Source organism: Falco peregrinus, chromosome 5 (genome assembly GCF_023634155.1).
Source record: "Falco peregrinus isolate bFalPer1 chromosome 5, bFalPer1.pri, whole genome shotgun sequence".
NCBI classification, from domain to species: Eukaryota; Metazoa; Chordata; class Aves; order Falconiformes; family Falconidae; genus Falco; species Falco peregrinus.
In genome coordinates this window covers 55,405,204-55,427,617 of record NC_073725.1, presented here as the reverse complement: position 1 = coordinate 55,427,617, position 22,414 = coordinate 55,405,204, and the positions used below count along the sequence as shown (strand labels likewise).

General features: G+C 39.5%; 1 protein-coding gene across 7 annotated transcripts in view; it reads left to right on the top strand.

Annotated features, from left to right (window-relative positions):
- Window positions 1-22,414, top strand: part of RBM33 (RNA binding motif protein 33) — a 105,747-nt gene that overhangs the window by 51,525 nt on the left and 31,808 nt on the right. For all 7 annotated transcript variants that reach the window (XM_055806914.1, XM_055806915.1, XM_055806911.1 and 4 more), the window contains exons 11-15: window positions 8,579-8,738; window positions 9,639-9,970; window positions 10,707-10,955; window positions 11,784-12,071; window positions 19,068-19,706. In XM_055806914.1, the coding sequence (XP_055662889.1) occupies window positions 8,579-8,738; window positions 9,639-9,970; window positions 10,707-10,955; window positions 11,784-12,071; window positions 19,068-19,706 (1,668 nt within the window). The remainder of the gene's footprint in view (window positions 1-8,578; window positions 8,739-9,638; window positions 9,971-10,706; window positions 10,956-11,783; window positions 12,072-19,067; window positions 19,707-22,414) is intronic.

Sequence of the window (22,414 nt, the reverse complement as noted above, 5' to 3'; positions counted from 1 at the left end):
ATCGTGGTGCTTGCTAGTTTTTAGTTCACCTTTGTGGCATTATATGTTTGTCATAAACCTCACAGAGACACTACCAAATCATGTATACTGTATTTAAGGAAATACCAAAATAAGTTTTATAATAAAATGTCAAGTGAATCATTTCCTTTCTGTATGCTGTGCACAATAAATGAGAATAGTATATGCAACCTGAATATGAAGAACCATGGTTTATGGGATATATACATTTCTACTTGAAAATTTTTGAACCCTATCAGAGATAAATGAAGCAGGGCTTCCTACACAAGAGGTTGAAAAGCCGGTTTCTTGCACTGGAAGGTAGTCATTTTAGGAAAGCTTTTCAGAAAGTCTAGTAGCCATTGAAGTAAGAGGATTAACATCTTGTGACAGATGGCTATAGTTTTAATTGTCATAGGTTATAGTGGTCATTATTCTTTGCATTTAAACCTTATAAGAAGAATTAACTGAGTGGCCCCGCTTAACTGTCAATGGGGTTCTCCTAGCTCTTTGCATTTTAAGTGAGATTAATAAATGAAAACATGTTGTAGAGGCAGGGTGTATTTTATTGAAAGATTCATGAAGTTTCAATGACATTGTTAAGGTATTTAATTAGTCTCATGAAAAAAAGTAGAGTGACCCTTTTAGAGAAGCTGATAAGTCCTATAATAGCTGTTAGATCCTCTTTATTCCTTGCTTTATAAGATTAACTTTGTGCTAAGCAATTTATGCTAAGTTTTCCCTTTTATTGGTAACCAAAGTTATCTGTGCTTCATGAATAGATTATTGCAGATAACATCATGTAATTAACAAGAGATGCAGAAAAGTAAAAGTACAATTTGTGTAAGAATTGTATGAGAGAGAATGTTAATTTCTTAACTGGGAAGGATATTTAAAGGGATAAAAGGAAGGCAAAATAGTGCAGTTCTTTGAAAGGATTAAAGAAACCTTATCTTGTGTTCTCTCAGAAGGTGGGATTGCCTGAGTGTGTGAAAGTCATGTTCAATGAGCTATTCACAACTCCTAATGAATTGTAGACACAAGTTTGCATCACTTTTTTTTCTTCTCCCCCCCCCCCCCCCCCCCCCCCCCCCCCCCAAGTGATTGATAAGGTGTAAGTTATGCCTTAGGTATACTGAATAATGGAAGTTAGTAAAAGGGAAAATTGTACAACCTGCAGGCATGCAGAATTGTATGAAAATGTCAATCTGAGGTGCTCTAAGTTAGTGTGTGTGGGAGGAAGACTGGGTGCATCTTTTTTTCTTTGTCAGAGTAAACTTCACAAAATTAAAGATTTAAGAAAATAAAATACCTGTTCAGTAGCACTTCACTGTGCCATTATCTTGTCCTTTGAAGTATTTCTAAAATGTCTGTGATTATGGTCTCTGGCAATTCACACAGAACCCTATTTCCAATGTGATTTCCTTCTAGACCTCCCTTCCCGTATTCAAAAAGAAACGGTATGTAAGAATTTTCAAAGTAAAATTACAGGAGGATAAATTAAATGAAAGAGTGCAACATACTTCTTAAAAACAGGAAAAAGCACAGTGCAAAAGTTACTTTCGTTGGTAATTTAAGAAAAATCTTGATGTTCAGTACTGTGCTTTCAGTGTTTATGCATTGACGTGTTCTGGTTTCCACAGGTGAGAAGCTGAATAGCTACAGCTGTGTCCCCTTGCAGCCCATAAAGCGTTGCTGGGAGGCTGTTCAAGAGCCTTCCAGCTTTCCAAACCAGTTTCTCTCTCAGGTCTTTGAAATACTTGTTAACGCGAGGGCTGCGGGTGGTGGGTTCGAAGGAACCACAGTGCCGAAGTGGTCGCAGTTTTGTGAAGGGGTACGTGTCTGTAGGTTAAGAACTTCAAGGCCAGACTGTGCCATGAGGGTTATGTCTGGTTTAGGTCTGCTGCTTTTCCTGATTTCATGCTCTTTGTGGAACTAGTTTTAAATCTAGCTAAAACTTCAATTTTTAGGAGTATTTTCTTGCAATTTAGTCCACTTCTAAGTAATCAATCTGATAATGATACTAAATAATCACTATTGCTGATACTAAATCAACAATAGTGATACTATATAATTCAATAACGATGAGAAGGGGACTCCTCCAAAAAGTGCCGTACATGTGCTCTGCTGGGTCTTTCACACATGGACATCTGATAACTCAGTCTTTGTAACTATTCCTGTATGAATGTAAACCAGGCTTGTGGGATCTCGCTGGAAAGGGACATAAATATTCTGTCCTTTCCCTCGCAGCATCGGTTGGCCCCATGTTGAACTGAAATGTAGAACCTTGCAACCTTGGCAGATCATAAGAATTTTTAATTCTTTCTTTTGTTAGGTTGAAACCTGTTAACTTCAAAATGGGTATTTCGAAGATTGTGAGATTTATTAAGTAGGGAAGATTCTTAAAAGGTTTAATAATGGTGAAGTAATAGTTAAAATTATTTTTTTGTAGGGAGTTTTATTTGATGTGTGTAGTGAATAGTTGGTTGTAATTTGAAACTGTCCAGATAGCAAAACCATGAAAAATGGGAGTAACTACTGTGCATATAAAGATTTATTATGCATCTATGTTACAGTATGCTTATTTTATCAAAAATTGACCATTATAAAAACTGGCTTTTGCACCTGCTCTTCATTAATTTTTGAAGCTAAATAGCTCTGCGTGATCTTTTCTACAAAATACCACAGGGCACTTGGGGGTTATTAGCAGCAAATACTTGGTGAACATAGTTTTTAACGCTAATAGTAAAATAATCCTCTCCTAGGATTACAGTTGAACTACTGTTAAGCAAAAAAATCCCAAACAAACCAAAACCCACCCTCAAAACCTGTTAAGTAATGGAGAAAGTTGTAGTATTAGTGTATTCCTGTTAAATTGGAAAAAAAAAAAGGTATTTCAAAAGAACAAACAGGCACCTCATAACTTAGAAACATACCCACTATAGTTCACATATATTCTTTAAAAAAAACCTCATTTGTGTCTGGAAGTAGTAGCTCTGGTTGAACCTTAGAGTTTTTCACATGTAGTGTGTGAAATTAATCACACAATCAAATTCCTGTTCGAAATGTCCCGAAAGCTTTTTCAGAAAAAAACCTTTTCAGCTTTTCAGAAGAGATGCTTTTTCAGCATCTCAGCAATGTAAAAACTGGAAATACAAGCTTCTCCCTATGCATGTTTCTGTAATTTAGGGCAGAATTTTATTTCACACTTTGGGGATAGTAGAAGCAAAACTGGTTTAGGAAAGAAGTAGAGGTCAGTCTTTTTCACAGATGTTAGAAGGAAGAGAATCAAATTAATTTCTTCTTTTTTAGAAGCAAATATTGGTAATTCATTTTTCAGCAAATAACAAAAGTCTTTGCAATTAATTTTGCATGATTGGCCTTTGGTTATCAGCCAAGAAATGTGATCAGTCATATTTTAGTAGTTCTTCAAAATGTCATGTACATAAAGTTAAAATCTGTTCAATGATCAAATAAGTAGGCATTTCTTAGTGATACGCAGTTGTCTGTATAGCATGCAGCTTTACTGTGGTGTGATTTACATCAGCCGTACTTCTGTAGTTTTGCCATTTTCGGAAGTTTTAGGCTTCAAAAAACCCAGCCCTGTGTGTGGAGTGAGTGCTCTGGCAGAAAGGTTGTTGTTTTCAGCACTAATGAATCCTGACAGTGAGGGACAACTCATGTTTGTTGCAGGGTACGAAAAGTATCTTCATGTTACTTTTAAATGCGAAATGGAGGAGAAGGGTTGGCTTCAGGATTGGGAAATATTTTTATCTTTAAAAACTTATCAGCCTTAAAGTTTAACTGGAATCTTACTTTAAAAGTAAGTGGGAAAACCCCAGAATTTCTTAACTGTGAGGGATGGAAAAAAGAGAGGCCGATAGGAAGAATTCCGAACTTCAAATACTTCTTTCTTGCTCTCATTTTGTTGGACTGTTTTGGAGTTATTTTGACCCAAACTAGCGTTGTGGAATATAATTGCGTGAAATGTAGTACTAATAAAACTAGAGCAAAAAAATATTTTCTCAATGTATCTTGGTGGGCATTTTGGATTTTTGGATACCAGCTTATGGATAACAGTTGGGTAACTGTTAGTTTATTCTTAAAATTAGTGAAAGTATTTAGAGGACAGTAAATATTTGCTTCTTAAATTAAGCTGGATGGACACCTTTGCTACTGAAGGGAGCTTGAAATCAGTATTGCTTATATTTTTAACAGTAAAATATTTTGCTGGTTATTGGTTTGTGTAATTTTTTTGTAAATAAACTAACCTTATTTTTTAAAAGTGTGACCTTTCTTAAGTCTAAAATAACTATGTATTACTCAGTTCTAAAATCTAACTAAAGCTTATTTTGTAAGGGGTTAAAGCTTCCTTATGATGGGAAACATAAAGCTGTTTTCAGTGTGTATAATACTACCAGATACCCGTGGCTTGAACCAAGATGTGCTGGTTGACTACCTCATTTTGAATAATTTTTGTTGAAATTTTCCAAATGCTTTCATTCCAGGATTGAAACGGTGGAAAAATATTATTATGCCCGAGGGAATTATTTAGAAATGTTTTAGCATTGCTCAGTTTTTCAAGGAGTAAAATTGCATTTGGCTGTACTGAGGATGTTTCTGTTCATAAGAGCTGTGTGAAATTCAGCAGGACTTTCCATGCATTTGCGATTCAGGGCTGCTTTGAGATGAGGTAGATCTGGGTATAATAACGAGGGTATGGATTGGCAGGAGAGGGAAAACCGATATGAAGTAGTATTTATTTTAAATAAGAGCAGATGATCTCTTTCAGCCTGTACTCTCATTTACTTCTCCTTCCCTGGCAGGAAAAAGAGGGGAAATTGTGAGGACTGAGTGTACAGGCAAGAAATGCAGGGTCTGCTTGGGTGGACCACCAGCTTGGAGTTAGGGAGCTGGGAAGCTGGATCCACACTGGGATTAGGAGCCAGCGGGCAGAGTGAAAGACATGATGGGAATGAGAGAATCAATGGATCTGAAAAGCAAGCAGGACCAGGAGAACAGTAAGTCTAAATGGACAAAGAATTAATATTGGGGAAGGTGCTTGAGACTAGGTTACAAATTTGGTCATAGAAGTGGAGATGCCTGTATTTTGTAGCCCAGCAACTAAAACTGAAGCTTGGCAATGAGGGGAGAGACTGGTGAGGATCTGTTACCTCAGCCAGGGCAGAATATATTGACTTTGAAAGAAGCAAATAGATGAGACTATGGTCACTGCAGTGCCATTTGGTGCTTGGAAACAAGCCCAGCTAGATCATTACTGCTGCCAGTTCTTCAGCCTGGGTGGCAAATCTGTGATACTTATGCTTTATTAGGCCAGGTTTCAGTAAGTTTCCACATAATTTGGTTTTTGCTGGCTATTTGAGAAATAACTAAGGTATATATGTAGGCATGTATTGTGTCTAGAGAAAAATACAGGGAGAATTCCAGAGCTTCCCAGTCAAGCTCTTTGAAAATAGGAAGAAGGTTGTCTGTCAAGACTGCTTTCTCTCCCCAGTGCGCTCATGTGACTACGTGCTGTAAATAAGATACAAGATAAAAACCACCTTCTGTGAAACTGCCCTGATGAACTGGTTTCTCCCCTGCCTCTGTTGCAATGACCATATGCATTACCTGGTGATCAACTAATAACTAAATAGCTAAATATCAGTTGGTTTGCTGGGCGCCGCCCCCGAGGTGGTGTTCCCTAGGATGGCTGTAGGAGCACTGCTTGGAGAAATAGGCTTTTCTCACCGAGGCTTCCAAACGGAGGGAATGCATTTAACCTTAGTTTGAAAGTACCTCTGGCAGCTCCCACATGCGGTGATGGTAGAGGTGTGTTTTGGGAGCGAAGGGTCAGGATGCTCAAGGTTTATGTTCAGTTGCTCTTCTGGCAGGCAGCCAGCGCTGTCCAGCTCAACAAAAGGGAAGGGCAATGCAGTTGAATAGCCTTGTTCAGCCAAAACTGAATGGATTTTGATGGGATAAATAAATGTCACTTTCTCCATCCCAAATAGCTCCCTCTTCCTCCAGCTGTGGCTGTTTGCAGACAGCCTGTGAAATTCATAGAATCACTCACTTAGGTTGGAAAGAACCTTTAAGATCACTGAGTCCAACTATTTAATTTAGCACGGCCAAGTCCACCACTAAACCATGTCCTTAACTGCCACGTTGTCCTGGTTTTGGCTGGGATAGAATTAATTTTCTTCCTTGTAGCTGGTACGTGCCGTGTTTCAGATTTGGTGTGAGAATAATGTTGATAACACACTGATGGTTTAATTGTTGCTCAGTAGTGCTTATTATAAATCAAGGACTTTTAAAGTTTCCCATACCCAGTGAGCAGGGGCACAAGAAGCCAGGAGGGAGCAGAGCCAGGACACCTGACCTGAACTAGCCGAAGGGATATTCCACACCACAGTGTGTCATGCTCAGTGTATAAACTGGGGGGGAGATGGCTGGGGGCTGCTGATCACTGCTCAGGGGCAGGCTGGGCATCGGTCAGCGAGTGGTGAGCAATTGTATTGTACGTCACTTGGTTTGGTTTTTGTTCCCTTGGGTTTTATTCCTCCCTCTGCACTTCATTACAGTTATTGTTGTTGTTGTTATTAATTATTAAATGTTTCTTATCTCAGCCAGTGGATTTTACCTTTTCATGGTTTTCCTCCCCTTCTCATGGTGGGGGGCTGGAGTGAGCAGGTGGCTGCATGGTACTTAGTTGCTGGCTGGGGTTAAAATGACACACATCTACAGGTCTTTTTAAATACCTCCTGGGATGGCAACTCCAACACTTCCCTGGGCAGCCTGTTTCAATGCTTGACAATCCGTTCAGTGAAGTTTTTCCTTATATCCAAACTACACCTCCCCTGGTGCAGCTTGAGACCATTTCCTTTTGGCCTGTCACCTGTTACTTGGTGTTAGTTTCTTTGGAGGTGGCAAGAATATTTTGTGTTGGTAACTGTTCACTTGCAGAAGCATAGTAGTTCCTCCTACAAACAGTATGCCTGTTATGAGGACTATCATGCTTGAGTGTAGTAGTGTATTTCCACTAAATGAATTACCCACAGACTGACTGACTAGAAGCACTGGCAATGGGATATAGACCCTTTAGTCTCTAGGAATGGTAAAGTATTTAGCAGTTGATGGCTGTAAAATGACTTAAAATAAGTAATCAGAGCCTGGCTTTAAAATAAGAGGTTTTAGTATCTTGCATGTCCTTGTTTTGGTTTGCAAGAAGGCCACAGATTCGATGATGCCTGTGATCCTCAGTGCTTCTCATCTCCTTGTTTGGGCCTTGACAATCCCAGTTGTATCGTGCTGGTAGAAGGGTGTGAAGGAGCTTTGTCTTGTGCTGCTTCAGTAGTGAGTAGACTTCTGTTTCCAAGGCAAATACCCATTTTTGCTGTGTGAGAAATTCTTTTCCTAAAATGCTAGAATTTTTGCAGTACTAATAGGATAGAGTGAGACTGTCTGTACTGTTCTTGGAGAGAGCAGCTCAAAAGAGAAATGACAAGCCACTGCAACTTAGTGGTTTGGTCCTTTGCTGATGACCATACTTCAGTCTAGCAGAGCATGTTTGGCCTGAAATCTGTTTTGGAAAGCTTGTCTTCAGCAATGGCAAGTTTTAAGCTTTAAGGTGAGCATCAAATGTAGATGATACACAGAACAGATGTCATCACTGATTTCAGAATCCATATAAAGAGGAAAACTTCAGGATGCTCACAGATCACTTTCGTTACTTGATTTTATTTTTTTTTTGATCACATAAGGAAACATAAAGAAACGCTTGTGAATATAATGAATTTATGTGAAACAGAGCTTCTGTTTATCAGAGGTTGCCAACATATTCTGTTAACTTTTGATATAAAAGAAAAATTGATAGTGTGAATTACTCAAGTCTGTCTTCTGCAAAGTTCTGCTTTTGGATTAACATCCCGCTTTCTCTGATACATGCTCTCTCTGTAGGCTTGCTACATTAAAAAAAAAAACCCAACAACTAACTGCAGGAAAGATAATTTTGCATTCTTTCTTACAATGCTTTGGATGCTAAGCTGTGAATAGATAGAAGTGTTACTCTCCTGCCACTGCTTTTTGAAAGATGTTTTCTTTAATTTTCTGAATGCCATAAATTGTTCTCCCCACCCCAACGCTACCCCCCCCCCTTTTTTTTTTTTTAAAGTAGAGCTGCTTCACTTCTGTAGCTTACATTGTACTAAATTCATGATGAATAATAGCATGGTTTAAGAAGATAAATGTCAGAAGTGTCTTCTGAAGTAGACATTCAGATTTTTTGGATTAATGGGAAGGAAGGTCAATAATTGCATGGATTTCAATAAGCTTGAGAAGAAATGGCATTCCTGTGGTGCTAGTGATTATTAAAACATTGTGAATTCATTTCAAGATACTGTACTCGGGTTTAATATATCTTCCATTGTGAAAGAATGACTCAGTAAGGGTTGCCAATTTGTGCAGATCCTAGGAGGTAATTTATAAAGCAACTGTACTTTTAAGAGGGAAAAAATTTACAGCAGACAGTAAATAAATTCCTGAATGGTAGTCTTAATCTTATTTCTGCCTTACTAAATAGGGCCCTCCAGACTTTCAGCAGCATACACCTGGACCCGTTCCTACCAACTTCTCCCAAGCCCCAAGGCTGCCAATCCAGGACCAGTGGAGAGGGCCACCACCCCCGCCACCACCACTCCCTCCTCCACCTCCTCAGGAAAGGGATCCTTTCTTCATAGCAGGTAAGAATTTTCATTGCTATTAACTTAAAAAAAAAAACCACTTCTTGTAAAGTGGCTATGCAGTGTAAGTGTGTATCATATAACGTGGAGTGTTTGGAAGAACCTGAAGGCTGGAAGACCCTGTTTGATGTAGCCAGACTGTACATGGCAAAATTTCTGGTGGTCTGGTATATTTGTACTTTTTTGATGTAATTGGATGTCTCCATCTGTAACTACCATCAATCTGGATATTTATACAGATACACAATAAAACAATACTGAAGTGATTGTTGCAATAAAGTTATAGTTTGTTACATTTTAGATAACTAGTAGTCTCCATATGCTTTGATTTCCACTAGTAGCTCTTTAAACCACCTAGATTTTGTGTGTACTGTAGGAAATCAGTTAAGGTTAGCTAAAATGATACAGCATAGCAAACAGAATAGATACTAAATGCATATATATAGATGTGTGTATATACCCTATATATGTAATATGCACATAGATAATGTATGTGTTGTAAACATGCTACACAAAATACGTAAAAAAATTTTTTTAAAGTCTGGTTTTAAATATCTGGTCAGCAAGTGGTATCAATGTTTTATGAGTTCTTGTGTTTAAACTATAATCCCTGGAATCCTTCACTGACTTCACTAAAGTAGAACTTCTAAAAGGCATTGCTAATTCCAGGAAAGTACCAGTTGTGCTGGTCTTTCAGGCATCAATTCCTTTTATACACAAGTGGCGGAAGCCAGAGAAACATAGCCTTGAGGGTTAGCTCTTAAAATTAAAGCATCCCATGCAATTTTGCTTTCTACAAATTTCAGGTTACTTTTCCAAATCAAAGTAGAGCTTTGTGTTTTGAAAATGTGTTTGTGTCCCAGGGAGGTTGTCATGTAATCACTTACCTGATTCCCACAGATCCAAGGTTTCCAAGTCATCACTTGTTTGAGCAGCGAAGCCCCCCGCCACCACCACCTCCCCCGCTTCTTAATAGCGCACATCCTGTCCCTACCCAAAATCCGATGCCCTTCAGCCAGCCCGGGCCAGCGTTTAACCAGCAGGGACAGCAGCCCGTGTTTCCCAGAGAGCGGCCGGTGCGGCCAAACATGCAGCCTCAAGGTCCTGTGGGGATTCTCCACTTCAACCAGCCAGGTTCAGCAAACCCTCGGCCCTTCATCCCTCCACGGCAGCAGTTCCTGCAGGCTCCAGGACAGCCCTTCCTCGCCGCGCACACGCAGCCCAGCATGCAGGTACGGGACTGCAGCAGCCAGGGTCCAGCAAAGAATGTGTGAAGTGGCCCAGGGCTGCCTCGTAGGTTTATAGGAGTGAGTTACTTGAGATTACAGCTAGGAGGCAGGCGGACCCGTAACGCTTTGTATTGCCGTGCCCGGAAAGGGATTCATTTTGTCGCCAGTTGCCAGCGCTAAGGCAGCTGTGATAGCCAGCCTGCAGCCCGGCCCGGCTGCTCCAGGTGCTTTAGCCCCGCAGCGCAGGGAGGGCGGCCCCGGCGGCGCGGCAGCGCCCTCTGCCGCTCGGCCGCGCAGCCCGCCGGCAGGGAGGAGGCTGAGTCGCTGCTTGAAGTGGGTAAATCTTCTGGAGGTGTGTGGAGTGAGGTGGAGGACCCTGCATGTTCGCTGGGCTTTGTGCAGGATCTGTTTGTGGTGTCTGTGCTTTGAACGTGGGAAAACCCTGAAGTCTGGTGATGCTGGGGAAGTAAAACAACCCAAACAGGCAAAAAACCATTGTAAAAGTCATTAGAAAAGGGTGCAGAGTGCAGGAACACTTGGATTTGTCTTTTTCCACTTCAGCTGTTCACTTAAGCGGGTTTAAGTGTAGAATTGCCTTGCACAGCTTCTGTTATACGGATTGCTTTAGCCCAATCCATACCTGCTTATGAATGTTTTGAGGACTTGGGAGGCTGGAGCTACTTTTCGGGAGTTTATTACCTTGAAACTAAAAGCAAATAACCTTTTTCTTCATGCAAAGGGTCCCTTGCATCCTCCATTACAGCCTCAGCCACAACCTCAGCCTCAGCAGCACCATCACCAGCAGCAGCAGCAACACCATCACCAGCAGCAACAGCAGCAACACCATCATCATCTCCAAGGGCCACCGCAGCCCTTGATGCCCATGAACCAGCCACAGTTCAGGCCTCATATGCAGGCCACGCAGCAGCAGCCAAATAACAACAGGATGCAGTGTCAGCCGCGACAGGGTCCAATGAAGCCAAGGCATGTAAGTACTACATACATCAGTGCTGCCTTGCTTAGTTCTGCATCGGTAACAGGCATGTAAGCACAGGTTTCAAAACTCACTAGTGCAGTTTTTCAGTCCCATTTATTCCCTTCCTGCTCTGTCCCTTTCTTTCACCATTTCTTGCTCCTTTTCTTCCTTGATCATTTTATAACCTACATCCACAAATAGCATGTGTATCTTTCCCTTTTGGATTTTTTCCTCCAGTCTTCAGTGTTTTTCGTGATCTGGATCCAATAAGAGATGATGCAGTTGCTCAAGAACTAGCGATAAAGGGTTTATTAGAGGATAGGTTGGCTTAATAAGACTTTAAAACTGCTGGTAGCCCGTGATTGTGTGGGAGCCCAGTTTTCTGATGCGGCCTTTCAATTTGAAGGCCTTTCTTGTACCACTGCTAATAATAAGCATAATGCTAATAAGAATTCTGATTCAGATAGTACCACTCATGTCTTGTGTGCTTGCTGACGTGCAGCATGTTCTGTTGCTCATTGGGGTAGCACAACAGTCTGTAGCAGTGCTCAAAACAATATAACTGTAGTTCTGAATAATTGCTTTGATTAGGAAAGTAAATCACACAGTGAAGCCAATTTCTAAGAAATATCTTAAGCAAGTGAGACTCAGTTTTGCTTTTAATTTAAAAAATATGAAACCATTGTTAAAACGTTCTTATTTCTTCTCACACTGAAAATACTGTGCCTCTTTGAAAAGCTGTTTTTTTCCCAAACGTAACTAAGTAATGAAAATGTGAAACAGGAAACACTTTGGTTTGTAGTGGAAGTCTGCAGGTTTTTTTTGCTTTCTGCTTTTCAGAGTACGCCATCACAAAATATTGTCAAGCGTCCAAATCAGCAGCTACAGTCAACTGCTCCAAGAAATAGCAACTTGCGTGAGTTGCCGATAGCACCATCACATGCTCTGGAAATGAGCAACAACAGGCGAACCTCAACCCCAGCTGCTCAGGTCAAACCCATTGCCAGCACGATGTCAGCCAACAAGTCTGTAGCTGGTGTTGGAAACTCGCAGGGAAGGCCTGAGATGAAAGCTAAAGCAATCACACCAGTGGGCCAAGCAAAATCAGAAGTAAAATCTGAACCAGAGGTAAGGCTTTTATTTTGAATGATGGAACAAAACCACAACAAACTCCCACCTGTTTAAAAAACTTCTAGTCTGACTTGTGAACTGTAAGCACACTTAATGTATTATTCACCCAATATTTTTAGTGCGTCTAGAGGCTTCCTTCTGAGTTGCACTTTCTCTTTAATGTGATAGCAAAACCAGTTTCCATTGTCAAAATAAAAAGACGTCTGGAAGGGTGACAAGGCTGTGGTGACTCTGTTTTGCAGGAGGAGGAGTCATTTGTACTATGAAAAAGCAGAGGTTGAGTAAAGGTCATCAATGGTACAAACCTCTGGAATACTGGTTGTGTCCATTTTTATCTTACAGTATAATGATCCCTTTTGTTTTTTTCAGGTAATCACATCCTTTTAAGTCAGAAAGCCTCTTCTCTTCCATTTCAATTTCCTATGGCTCAAAAATTACCCCACAAAACCCCAAACAATAAGTCTATTTGGAGCGCTGTCTTCCTCATGCTGTTTTCCTTTAGGCTGTTCAGTTTCCTCTATGGTCTTGAGCGCTCATGCAGGAGGTTGCAGATCGTAGTTCATAGAGCTTCTTGCTCTTGAAGAAGAAAATCTCTTACGAACCCTTTTGGCATGAGGGAAAATAGGAGATGCTCTTTAAGTTTTTTCCATTTTGGAGAAAATGATGCTGTTTGCTCTGCTAGTACCCTTCACAATCAAAAAATGAGATGCCAGTTTGGGTCTCCATTGGATTGGGCAATGTGAACGGATGACTGTTACCCTCCATAGATTCTCCTGGAAGCTGGAGAAGACTGTCCCATGAGCACTGTTCATTTGAGAGGGTGGGTAGGATTGCACTGATGCTGCTTGCTGTTAATCCTGAACATCAGGAGGTACTAGAGGAACATGACGGCTAAATGCAGCCTGTATAATTTCTGAGTTATTCTGTCAGGTTATTCCGAGCAGAGCTGTAAATCTTTGTATTTAACCGTGAATCTTGTCTCATGGACCAGGTTTTCTTCAACAACTGTTGGAAGCTTTAATTATGATAATACTGTCTTCCCTTTAAGCTGCTCATGAGGAGCTTTTCATCTTATTCTTGAATTAGGGGTGGTCATAACTAATTTTCACAAATGAGGCACAAAAGAAACCCATAGCTGGCAGTGGTTTGACCTCCTGTGCACTTGCTTTTCAATTTAAATACTAAAAAAAAAAAATATAAAAATTCCCTTATTTCAGCTTTTAATTTTGATCTTCTTTGAAAAAATGACTTAAGTAATCCCCTTCCCTTCAATTCAGTCTCTTGGAATAATCTAAGTCACAGAAAATGCAATGCCTTTTAGAGAATCCTGTCTTTCAGGTCGTTAGTAAGGTAAGTTTTGAAGCAACTCAGCTACAGGCCTCTTCATCCAAAACATCTTAAAATTCTTCCATAGTGTAGTCATATGAAAATTAAGGCATTAGTTCCAAAATATCTCTGGAAGTGTTAAGAAAGAAGAATAAGTATTTTTTTTTCCACTCCTCTTAATCAAATGATTTTTTTTTAAAAAACCAAACAAACACCCCCCAGCGCCCCACCCCCCCACCCAGAAAAGAAACCAACTCAACCTCCCTCCCAACCCCCCACAATCATCTTATTCTCTCAAGAATAACATTTCAAGTTACTAGACTTACCCTAACAAGCCTGTAATTAGAAGACTTAACTAATCTTACGTATGTGAATTCTTGGTGTTTTACAAATACAGCTTTCTCTATTTCTTTGTCAAAGCTATCTTTGAAAACAGTTTGATAACTGTTTTATGTAAGTTTTTGCAAAACAGGATAAACAAAAAATGGTGTCTCATAGTGTTTCCTGTTATTAACTAATAGTAAGCCTTTGTAGAGACACTTGGCAATTACTACAAAAGTGTATGAAGGTGTGTGTGACAGAACCTTTCTCCTTCCAAAGCAGACTTGAAGTAGAGCCTTGTGCTGCAAACAGTATTGTAGCAGTTGTCCCTTTTCTGCTGTGCCACTGCAGTATTGTTCACTGGCACCATTTATTGTCACCTCTACAAAGAGTATTGCTGCACTAGCAATATTCATGCCCAAGCATTTAATCATTGTTGTGATGCAGATTACATTTCTCACCTTAGCCAGATTGTAGTGCTTTGTAATGTTATTTTTGTGTGTTTTTCTTGTAATCGGCTAACTTCATCCTGTTCTTTTGCTTTCTGTGAAGATGAGAAAGAGTTAAGTTCTGTCATCTTTTCTAGCTGTATTGCTCATAACTGAATTGGGCAGGTTATTTTGCAAGTGTCTTCAACTGGAAAATTACGGAGACTTTCCTTTGCATCCTTCTTACTGAAGAGTCAGCAGCCATATTTATAAATGCCCTATCATTCAGGAAGCCCCTCAAAAAATGGCAATATTGGCTATTAAAGGCTTTGCTCACCTTCAAAATAGATATTTGATAGGTTTGCAACCTGAGTGACTAGAAGATTAAAAACTAGTTCTGCTTTACTAATGGTATGCTTGTGTTCCTATTCCTGTGAGGCTGCAAAATACTGACTTTAAATGTTGTTGTTTGTTTGGGATAGCTGTTACTCTCCAAGTTTTGAACTTGGGTATCCTCAATCTGAAAAATCATTTTGTCAATACGATTGGAACGTTTGGGTGATGAATGTGGGTGTAATTCTGCTTGTTAGGTCAGTTTAGGATAAGAGGAATTAAGGTAATATTAAGCATTTTTGAGTTTAAAGAAGGGTGAGAATGTAGAAAGGTGATGTAAATCTCTTCAGAAGAAGTATGTGTTGGAGGTCAGAGCAGGAGAAAAAATAGTAGAGCACTGCATAGTCATAGGTGTACTGACATTACTACCTATATTGCAGTTAATGTCCCTGATACACTGAAAGAAAACCTTCACATTCCGTTCTCCCAAATCCAGTAAATACTGAAGTTGGGTTGTTGGATTTTGTTGCAGTCCTTTTTTAACAAGGGTCTCAATATGGAAAATAGGTGCTGTATAAAATTATTAGACCAAATTACCTGAAAAATTATATGTATCTAAATCTGAGCTTTCTCCAGATTAAATAGGCTTGATTTCCAGATTTTTATAATGATTCCTCCTGCCTTGTGCTTAGAAGATTGTTTTTATTACGGTCTTTTTCCGGTTGGAAGATCACAAGAGGGCAGTGTGCTTCTCAGAGTAACTTGTAACCTTGTTTGTAATTCCCTTCCTATTCAAGATGCACAGCACCCATATATTGTACGGTAACTCACACTTTCCCAGGGTTCAGGAACTGATGTTCCCAGCAGTGTGAAATGTGTGATGTGTATGTAACTGCCTTCATTTAAGATATTTTGTGGTTTTCAACGCAAGCAGCCAAATGATGCAGTTTGGATCTGGCCTTACCTTTTGTGAAGACTCATCATGAATTTTTGGACAAATTATTCTAGCCTGTCTTTTTCTAATGTTACAACTGAAAAAAAAAATAATCTGTACAGCAGATTTATCTTTGTGTTTATGTCACAGATCAAACCATTTTTATTGGTCTGTCCTTGTACCCGTTCTAGTGAGGGACACGAGTGAGCCTGGCTGCATGATTCTTTTTTTGTTCTTTGTTAGCAAACCAGAACACTTACAGTATCTGGTTCTTAGGACTCTGCCTTTAGTTCTGTTAACTAGTAATAAAGCCTGCACATGTGAAAATGTGTGGGTTGTTTGTGGTGGTTTGTTTTTTTTAATTCACTGTACGAAAAGCAAGCTACTGATACTAGGACTTAAATTTCAGTAGAAAGTTTAATCCCATTTTAGAGCATGTCTTTGCAGTCTTAGCAGTGCCGTTCTAAGTTCTGGGGAGTGATGTCGAACTGCTGCTTCTCTGACTGTTGCTCTTCAGCTAGACTCAGAAAAGCAGCCTGTAACATTTTCTTTTGGCACTTTACAGCAAAGCTGCTTTGGACCTTAAGGCTAAAGAGGAACCTGTAGCTAAGGCTTAGTCTTCCTTTCAAAACATAGTGAAATACCTTGTGTTCAAGAACTGTTCAAAGATGGATGAGAATCTTCACTTAAAAAAAAAAAGAAAAAAACCCAAACCAGAACAAACCCAAAACTCAACAAAAAAGACCCCACCTCTACAAAACCATAGGAACTGGTTTACGTCTCTGGCCTGTTGTACTCTAGCATCCTGTGAAAGGAAGAGCCTTATACAATATACCATGTCTTCATGTTATGGAATTTTCTACAGAAAAAAGTGTGAAGCAATAGTTTATCTAAGAAAAAGGCTGCTCTTTAGTTTTTCTGCTTTTTCACCTACAGATAATACTGCTTTTGGCAGCAAACTTCCAAACACAAGCTGTAAACTTTATGACAACTTCGAAGGATGTCTGCTTTCTCCCAGTTGCTTTTTTGGGCAAAATGCGTGCTGCTTTTTTTTTTTTTTTTTTTTTAAGCAGTTGGAGAAACCTGTACTGGGCTGATTAAACTAATGGGATGGAAATCATTAGCAGTAGGCATTGTGTGCTGTCTCCATCTTGACCTGATGTATGGTCTTGTCTGTTGTGCATGATGAAGCTCCTTATTACATAGTATGGATCATTTTTATATACTGTAGGTCATGTATATATATATATATATATATATGTTATAGACACCCCCTCACACACACTCTACAGTATGGTGTACATATCAAGTGCTCTTAAAGCTGAGCAGCAGAGAATGTAACTGCCCCTGTTTTCATCCTAGTAAGGAGTTTGCTGCCATTCTGTATCTGTACTGTTGGGTCATTGCACAACTAATTTCAGTTAAACCTGACTCCTAATGCAAATATTTTGTTAATCATCACAGAGCCTTTATATTATTTGGTCTTCCTGTAGCTGCAGAGGTGTTTTATGGAGAACTTAGTAGTAGTAGCAACTTGTTTATGAAGATGAAGGATTTAGGTCTACCTATAGCCTATTAACAGACTGAGCTGCAGTTGTCATAATCTCAGAGCTGTTGGCCTTTTATTTCGAAGCTTACCCTTTAAGAAAAGGGATTGACTTTATAGGATCACTACTGATTTCTGAAGTATTGACTTGATCATTGCATCAGGATCTGCATAACAGCACATCCTTCTCCTGTCTGGATTTATCTTTGTTTTCTCATCCTATGAAAATTATATTGAAGGGTCGTATCCTTTTACTGTGTTTCATAAGGGTTACATTCTTCTTTTTTTGTTTGTTTTTACTACAATCCAGCATCTCCAGTTTTCAATATAATGTGAAATATTTGAATTTCCTCCTGTGGAAGTACGTTGATGTTACCATCTATTGAGAAAGACCTGTAATCTTAATTGTTGCAGTGATTAGTCGTCAATTACCACCATTTTAGTCTGAAAAGTATAGAGGAAGATCAGAACCTTTTAGTATATGAAGCTTTTTCATAAAAAGGACAGTGTTGGACCTTATCCCTGAACTGGAGCCCATCAAAATAAATTAATACAATTTTTAAAAATCCAGTTTTGTTGAAGTCTTATTTTAGCCATCGTTTAGGCTGGGCTTCTACTGTGAGAGCCGCAAGTTTTTTTTACTAACTGTGGGAATAGCCCTATCAGTACATGCTCACAGAAGAAACAGTTGAATCAGAAGGAAACAAGCTTTCAGAATTTGTGCATCTGACTTCTGTGAGTACAGATATGAATCTACTGGGCTTTTATCTGTGAACCAACTTTATGGTTGAATCTGTTCTATGCTTTTTTTTTTTTTTTTTGCCTTGGGTTGGGGAGGATTCTGAGGTGTAGCAGGAATAGAAACACTTGAATTAAAAAAAAAAAAGCAACCATAAAACCAACAACAAAAATGTTGCACATTTGGTTTGTGTATGTGCAAAAAATGGCATTTGTGTTTGCAAGAGTTTGCTCCCAGCTGCTGCAAGGTAAGTAACTGTGCATCATGTATTCCCAGTTTTTGAGAACTATTTTACCATTCTTTATGATGTAATTTACCAACATGCAAAGTATTGTTACTTTGACAGCCTGCTTTTGTTAGGGGTGATTAATATATTTTGAGTAGAATGTTGTGCTCGTTACCATTTGTAAACAGTCTCTACAGGTTGCTAACTTAATATTTGAAATGGTTGAAAAGAGAAAAATAATATAGTGAAAAGTTATGCTTTGTAATTTCAGAAAACACATCTGAATGTATTGCAAGAACAATTTGATTTCTTCTCCAGGATGATGAGAATCTGCATTTCCATGACTCTTGTCTATTTTTATACAGCTTTTCATAAGAACCCATTCTGCCAAAGTTGAAGAATCTTTAGAAAGGTTATTTGATGGTGTGTAATACTTTCAGAAGGGCCCAGGGCTGGAATATTAAAGGCATTCTCTATATACCATTAATATTCCAACACTGCATTTGACAACATTTTGATTCTGAAGAGAGTGCATGAGTTCAAGGTCAGAGAGATTGACTTGTGCTGTTCATTATAACCAATTATTGTGTGACAAATGAGTTTGAGATCAGGCTGAAAATTCTGTGAGAAAAATCAATAGTTCTAATCAGGGCCTTTCAGGTCATTTACCACCCTACCTTTTGTTACTTTGTCAGAAAAAAAGCAAGATAAAACCTGTGTGACAGTGGGTTGCCTCCATATTGTTACCTTCCATTTGAAACATATTTTGATATCTTGAATTATATTAATAGTTTAATTGGTTTTAGAAACTTCTAAATGAGTTCCAATTTGTAAAATTGCTTTTTTTAATTTTTAGTATTCTGATCAGATTTCACAACTGGTATTAAAGCTTTTCTGTCTAGGAAGTAGTATATCTTAAGTCCTAAACCAGATAGGAGCTGTTTGTCTGTAATGAATAGCAAATAAACCTTACCAGCAGATCTGCTCCACTAATAGCCTTAGTTTGGTATCAGGGATAATTTAAAAAGCTTTTCAGAGAGTTATAGCTTCACAACATCTGAAACAACAATTTAGTGTTGTTTTGACCAAGCTGGGTAGTTGTTGAGAATTCTATAAATTCATTTGTGTTTTCCTTTGTAGTATCCAGATGAAGATGAAGAAACTAGATTGTATCGTTTGAAGATAGAAGAGCAGAAGCGCCTAAGAGAAGAAATTCTGAAACAAAAGGAGCTGAGACGGCAGCAGCAGGCTGGTGCTAGAAAGAGAGAACTGCTCGAAAGACTTGCGCAGCAGCAGCAGCAGCAACCTTCTACGCAACAGTCCTACATGCAGCAGGAGGATGACTCCTCTGACTTTCCTGCCAACGGCAGCCCTTACATACCCCACTCCGGCTTACAAACCAGGCAAAATGTGAAAAACAGACTCCTTGTTAAAAAGCAAGATACAGTAGTTCCAAATTTCCAACCCAAACCCACAGATTTCCCACAGGTTGGGGCAAACCTGCAGTATCAAGGACAGCAGATGAAGCCAGTGAAGCAGCTGAGGCAGACTAGAACAGTCCCTCCGAGTCAGCCTCAGGCTCCGCAGAAAGTATTGCAGACAAAACCTGCTGCAGCGTCGCTGCCCATGACACAGACTGCTCGAGTGGCTTCAGTACAAGCAAGGCCCCAGGAACTGAAACCTGGCGTGAAAAGGACTGTCATGCAGCGGACAAACAGTGGTAGTGGAGATGGGCCCCATGTCGGCAGCAAAGTCAGGGTGATTAAGTTGTCAGGAGGGGTAAGTTTCCAAGGCTCATCTCATGTGTGTGTGTTGTCATGGTTTGGTTTTGTGTGTTTCATTCTGTGTAATCCCAAAATAAAAAATGGGCTGGAGCTGATGAGGGAAGCAGCAGGTTTAGCAGACCTAATAGTCCATATTTTATATTTTCAGACCTGTAAGTTATTAGCGGTTATTCAGGAGTTAATATTTCCTGTAATGCTTTACTGCCAGGCAGCTATCACTGAAACCACTTTGAAATAATACTCCTTTCTTTGAAGTCATAACTCGGGTCTGAAAGACTCCTCAACTGAGCTCCCTTTGCTTAAGGTTGGTAGGTCTGATAACTGGTCAGAGAAGAGGATTTGGCTGGCTGTTTTCAAGGTTCGGTTAAGAGCTATGTTTTGCTTATTTGGTAGTTGAAGCCACCTGATCCAGTTTTTCCAGTGCTGGTGTTGGTGTGGTTTCCTTACTCAAGGGAAGTTTGCTTTTATTTTCTTGGGAAGTGTGTTGTGAAACTGATTTAAGCAGTATATTGGAGAGGGATGTTTTCTGTTAGAGGCTGGGTTTAAAATGTTACCATGTCACTTCTGCATCTAAATGAGATTTCCTTATCTTTTGATAAGGGGTCTATTATTTGCAGCGTGTCCCCTGAGCACTGATGTTGTAGAGGACTCACAATGCTGGTCTTGATGGCAGTGTGCATATTTAAGATCTGGGGCTTTGGTTAGAAAGTATCTCAAGCAAATTTCTTGTGTCTTAATGAAAAGACAAGTTAATTTGTTAGGGCTCTAAAGAAACCAAGATGAGGGGGCATAGTAAGGTTGTGTTATCAGTGTAAAGTCTGTCCTCAGGTTTGTGCAGAGGAGGAAAGAAGGATGTGATGTGGTTTAAAGATGTGCTACATTGGAGGTATGTTTTTTTGGAAGAATGCTTCTCAAATTGGAGCATTAATTAGGGAAACTTGCAGAACTTCTGTAATCTGTAACGAAGTGAACAGGGACTGAACAAGGCCTTGGAGGCTAGGTTTTACTCCATAGAAATGGGGGGGGGGGGGGGAAGTTGAAATGCTAAAATCTTAACTACTTTTTATAAATGTTTTTCTGCAGCTCATAAAACTTAAATACACCGAAAATTGTGAACTGCATAATGACTGTGTGGTCTTTCAAAATATTAACGTAAAGGGCTGCTTTGACTACATAGGGCTGACAACAACCTGACCTGGAGGATTGCTAATTCCTCAGACATGGTAACTTAAATACAGAAGAAAATACAGGAAGCTGAAAGAAATGGGTTCTGTTGGGATGAAAATATTTGTATATAAGTATGTCTGCAGGAATCCCAGTGGCCTGCAAGAGGTATGACAGGTTTGTTATTCATGAATAATTGAATAAAGCAGTCATGCACAACTTCTTTTATTATGTGGTGAAACAAAACAATGCAAGTCACCACTGTGTACAGCTCTTCATAACAAACAGCTATCAGTGCCCACAGTAGCATTCACAATGGAATAGTTTTTATTGTAATGCTCTATTTCAGAAAACCATAAATGATTTGTTTCAGATAAGTCTCATGGTAAGCAAGAGCAATTAGCTTCATTAAATGCATGTGTAACCCCTCTTCCATTGTATGCAGAAGCAGATTTGCTGTGTCCTTAACTTTCAGATACTGAGGTTTTAGCAAGGTAAAGCAGGTTCTTTACATGTAGCCTTTGTTATTTTTTTTTTCATATTGCCATAGACGTTGTAAGTTTTCCTTCCAGCTATAGAAGAAAAAAGTGAGCATTGCAATTAGCTGTTTAACACTAGTCAAGAAATTTTTGATCAGCCAGTGACAAAGCTGGATCTATGACTGTTTCTTTGACCACACGAAAAAAAAAATTGAGTGAAAGGGGGGCCAATCTTGTCTGTTTTGACAGGATTTTAAAGAATTAAAAGCTGTTTGGACTCTGAATACTCTAAAGATCACAGATCGCATCTAGTTTCCACTTCTAGTATTTAGTCCTGCCACATGCTTCAGCTATTTTTGCAACTTTTGCCTCAATACTAAATATAAGGCAACCAAGTCTCATTTTTCCTAGCCATTTTCCTTAATAGTGCTTCCTCTAATTCCCTGCCTTTTTCCAAAGGGATGGCTGGTATCTCTTATCTGTATGCACTGACTTGATCCTGCAGTTAAGCAGCCCTGCCATTTCTCTCAGTCTAATCACTTGCACCCTTTTTCCTTCCTAGAGCTTTTTTTGTGCAGAGATGTTTTGAATACCCATGTATGAGTGAGGTGGCTTGTGATTAGGCAGAATGCAGGTTCCTTTGCTGAAGCCGTCTTGCTTCATGTTGGTAAAGGCTTGGGAAGTCCCTTGTCTCTCAGCCTGCCAGCTGTGGTACAGCGTGATAGTAGAGCTGTTGGTTGAGGCAGTTGATGAAGCTAGAACCTGTCCTAACTCTGTCTAGACCACATTGACCAAAACCAGGAGTTGGTAGCAAGGACTGTTAGATATTTAGTAGGACCATCCGTAGAACCAGGATTAGATGGTGATGTGTTGCTAGTGATGTTTTTTGTTTTAACACTTAAGATGTGCTTTGTGTATTGGTGAGATTGAAGAAATACTGTTAGAAGAGAATGGCTTCTTCTCCTGAGAGCAGTAGCTTTCCCAGGCTAAGCTGCTGACTATTTATTTGTGTTGCTGTGCACTGCCGTACTACTGAGAATCTCTGACCTCTGGGTAGAAG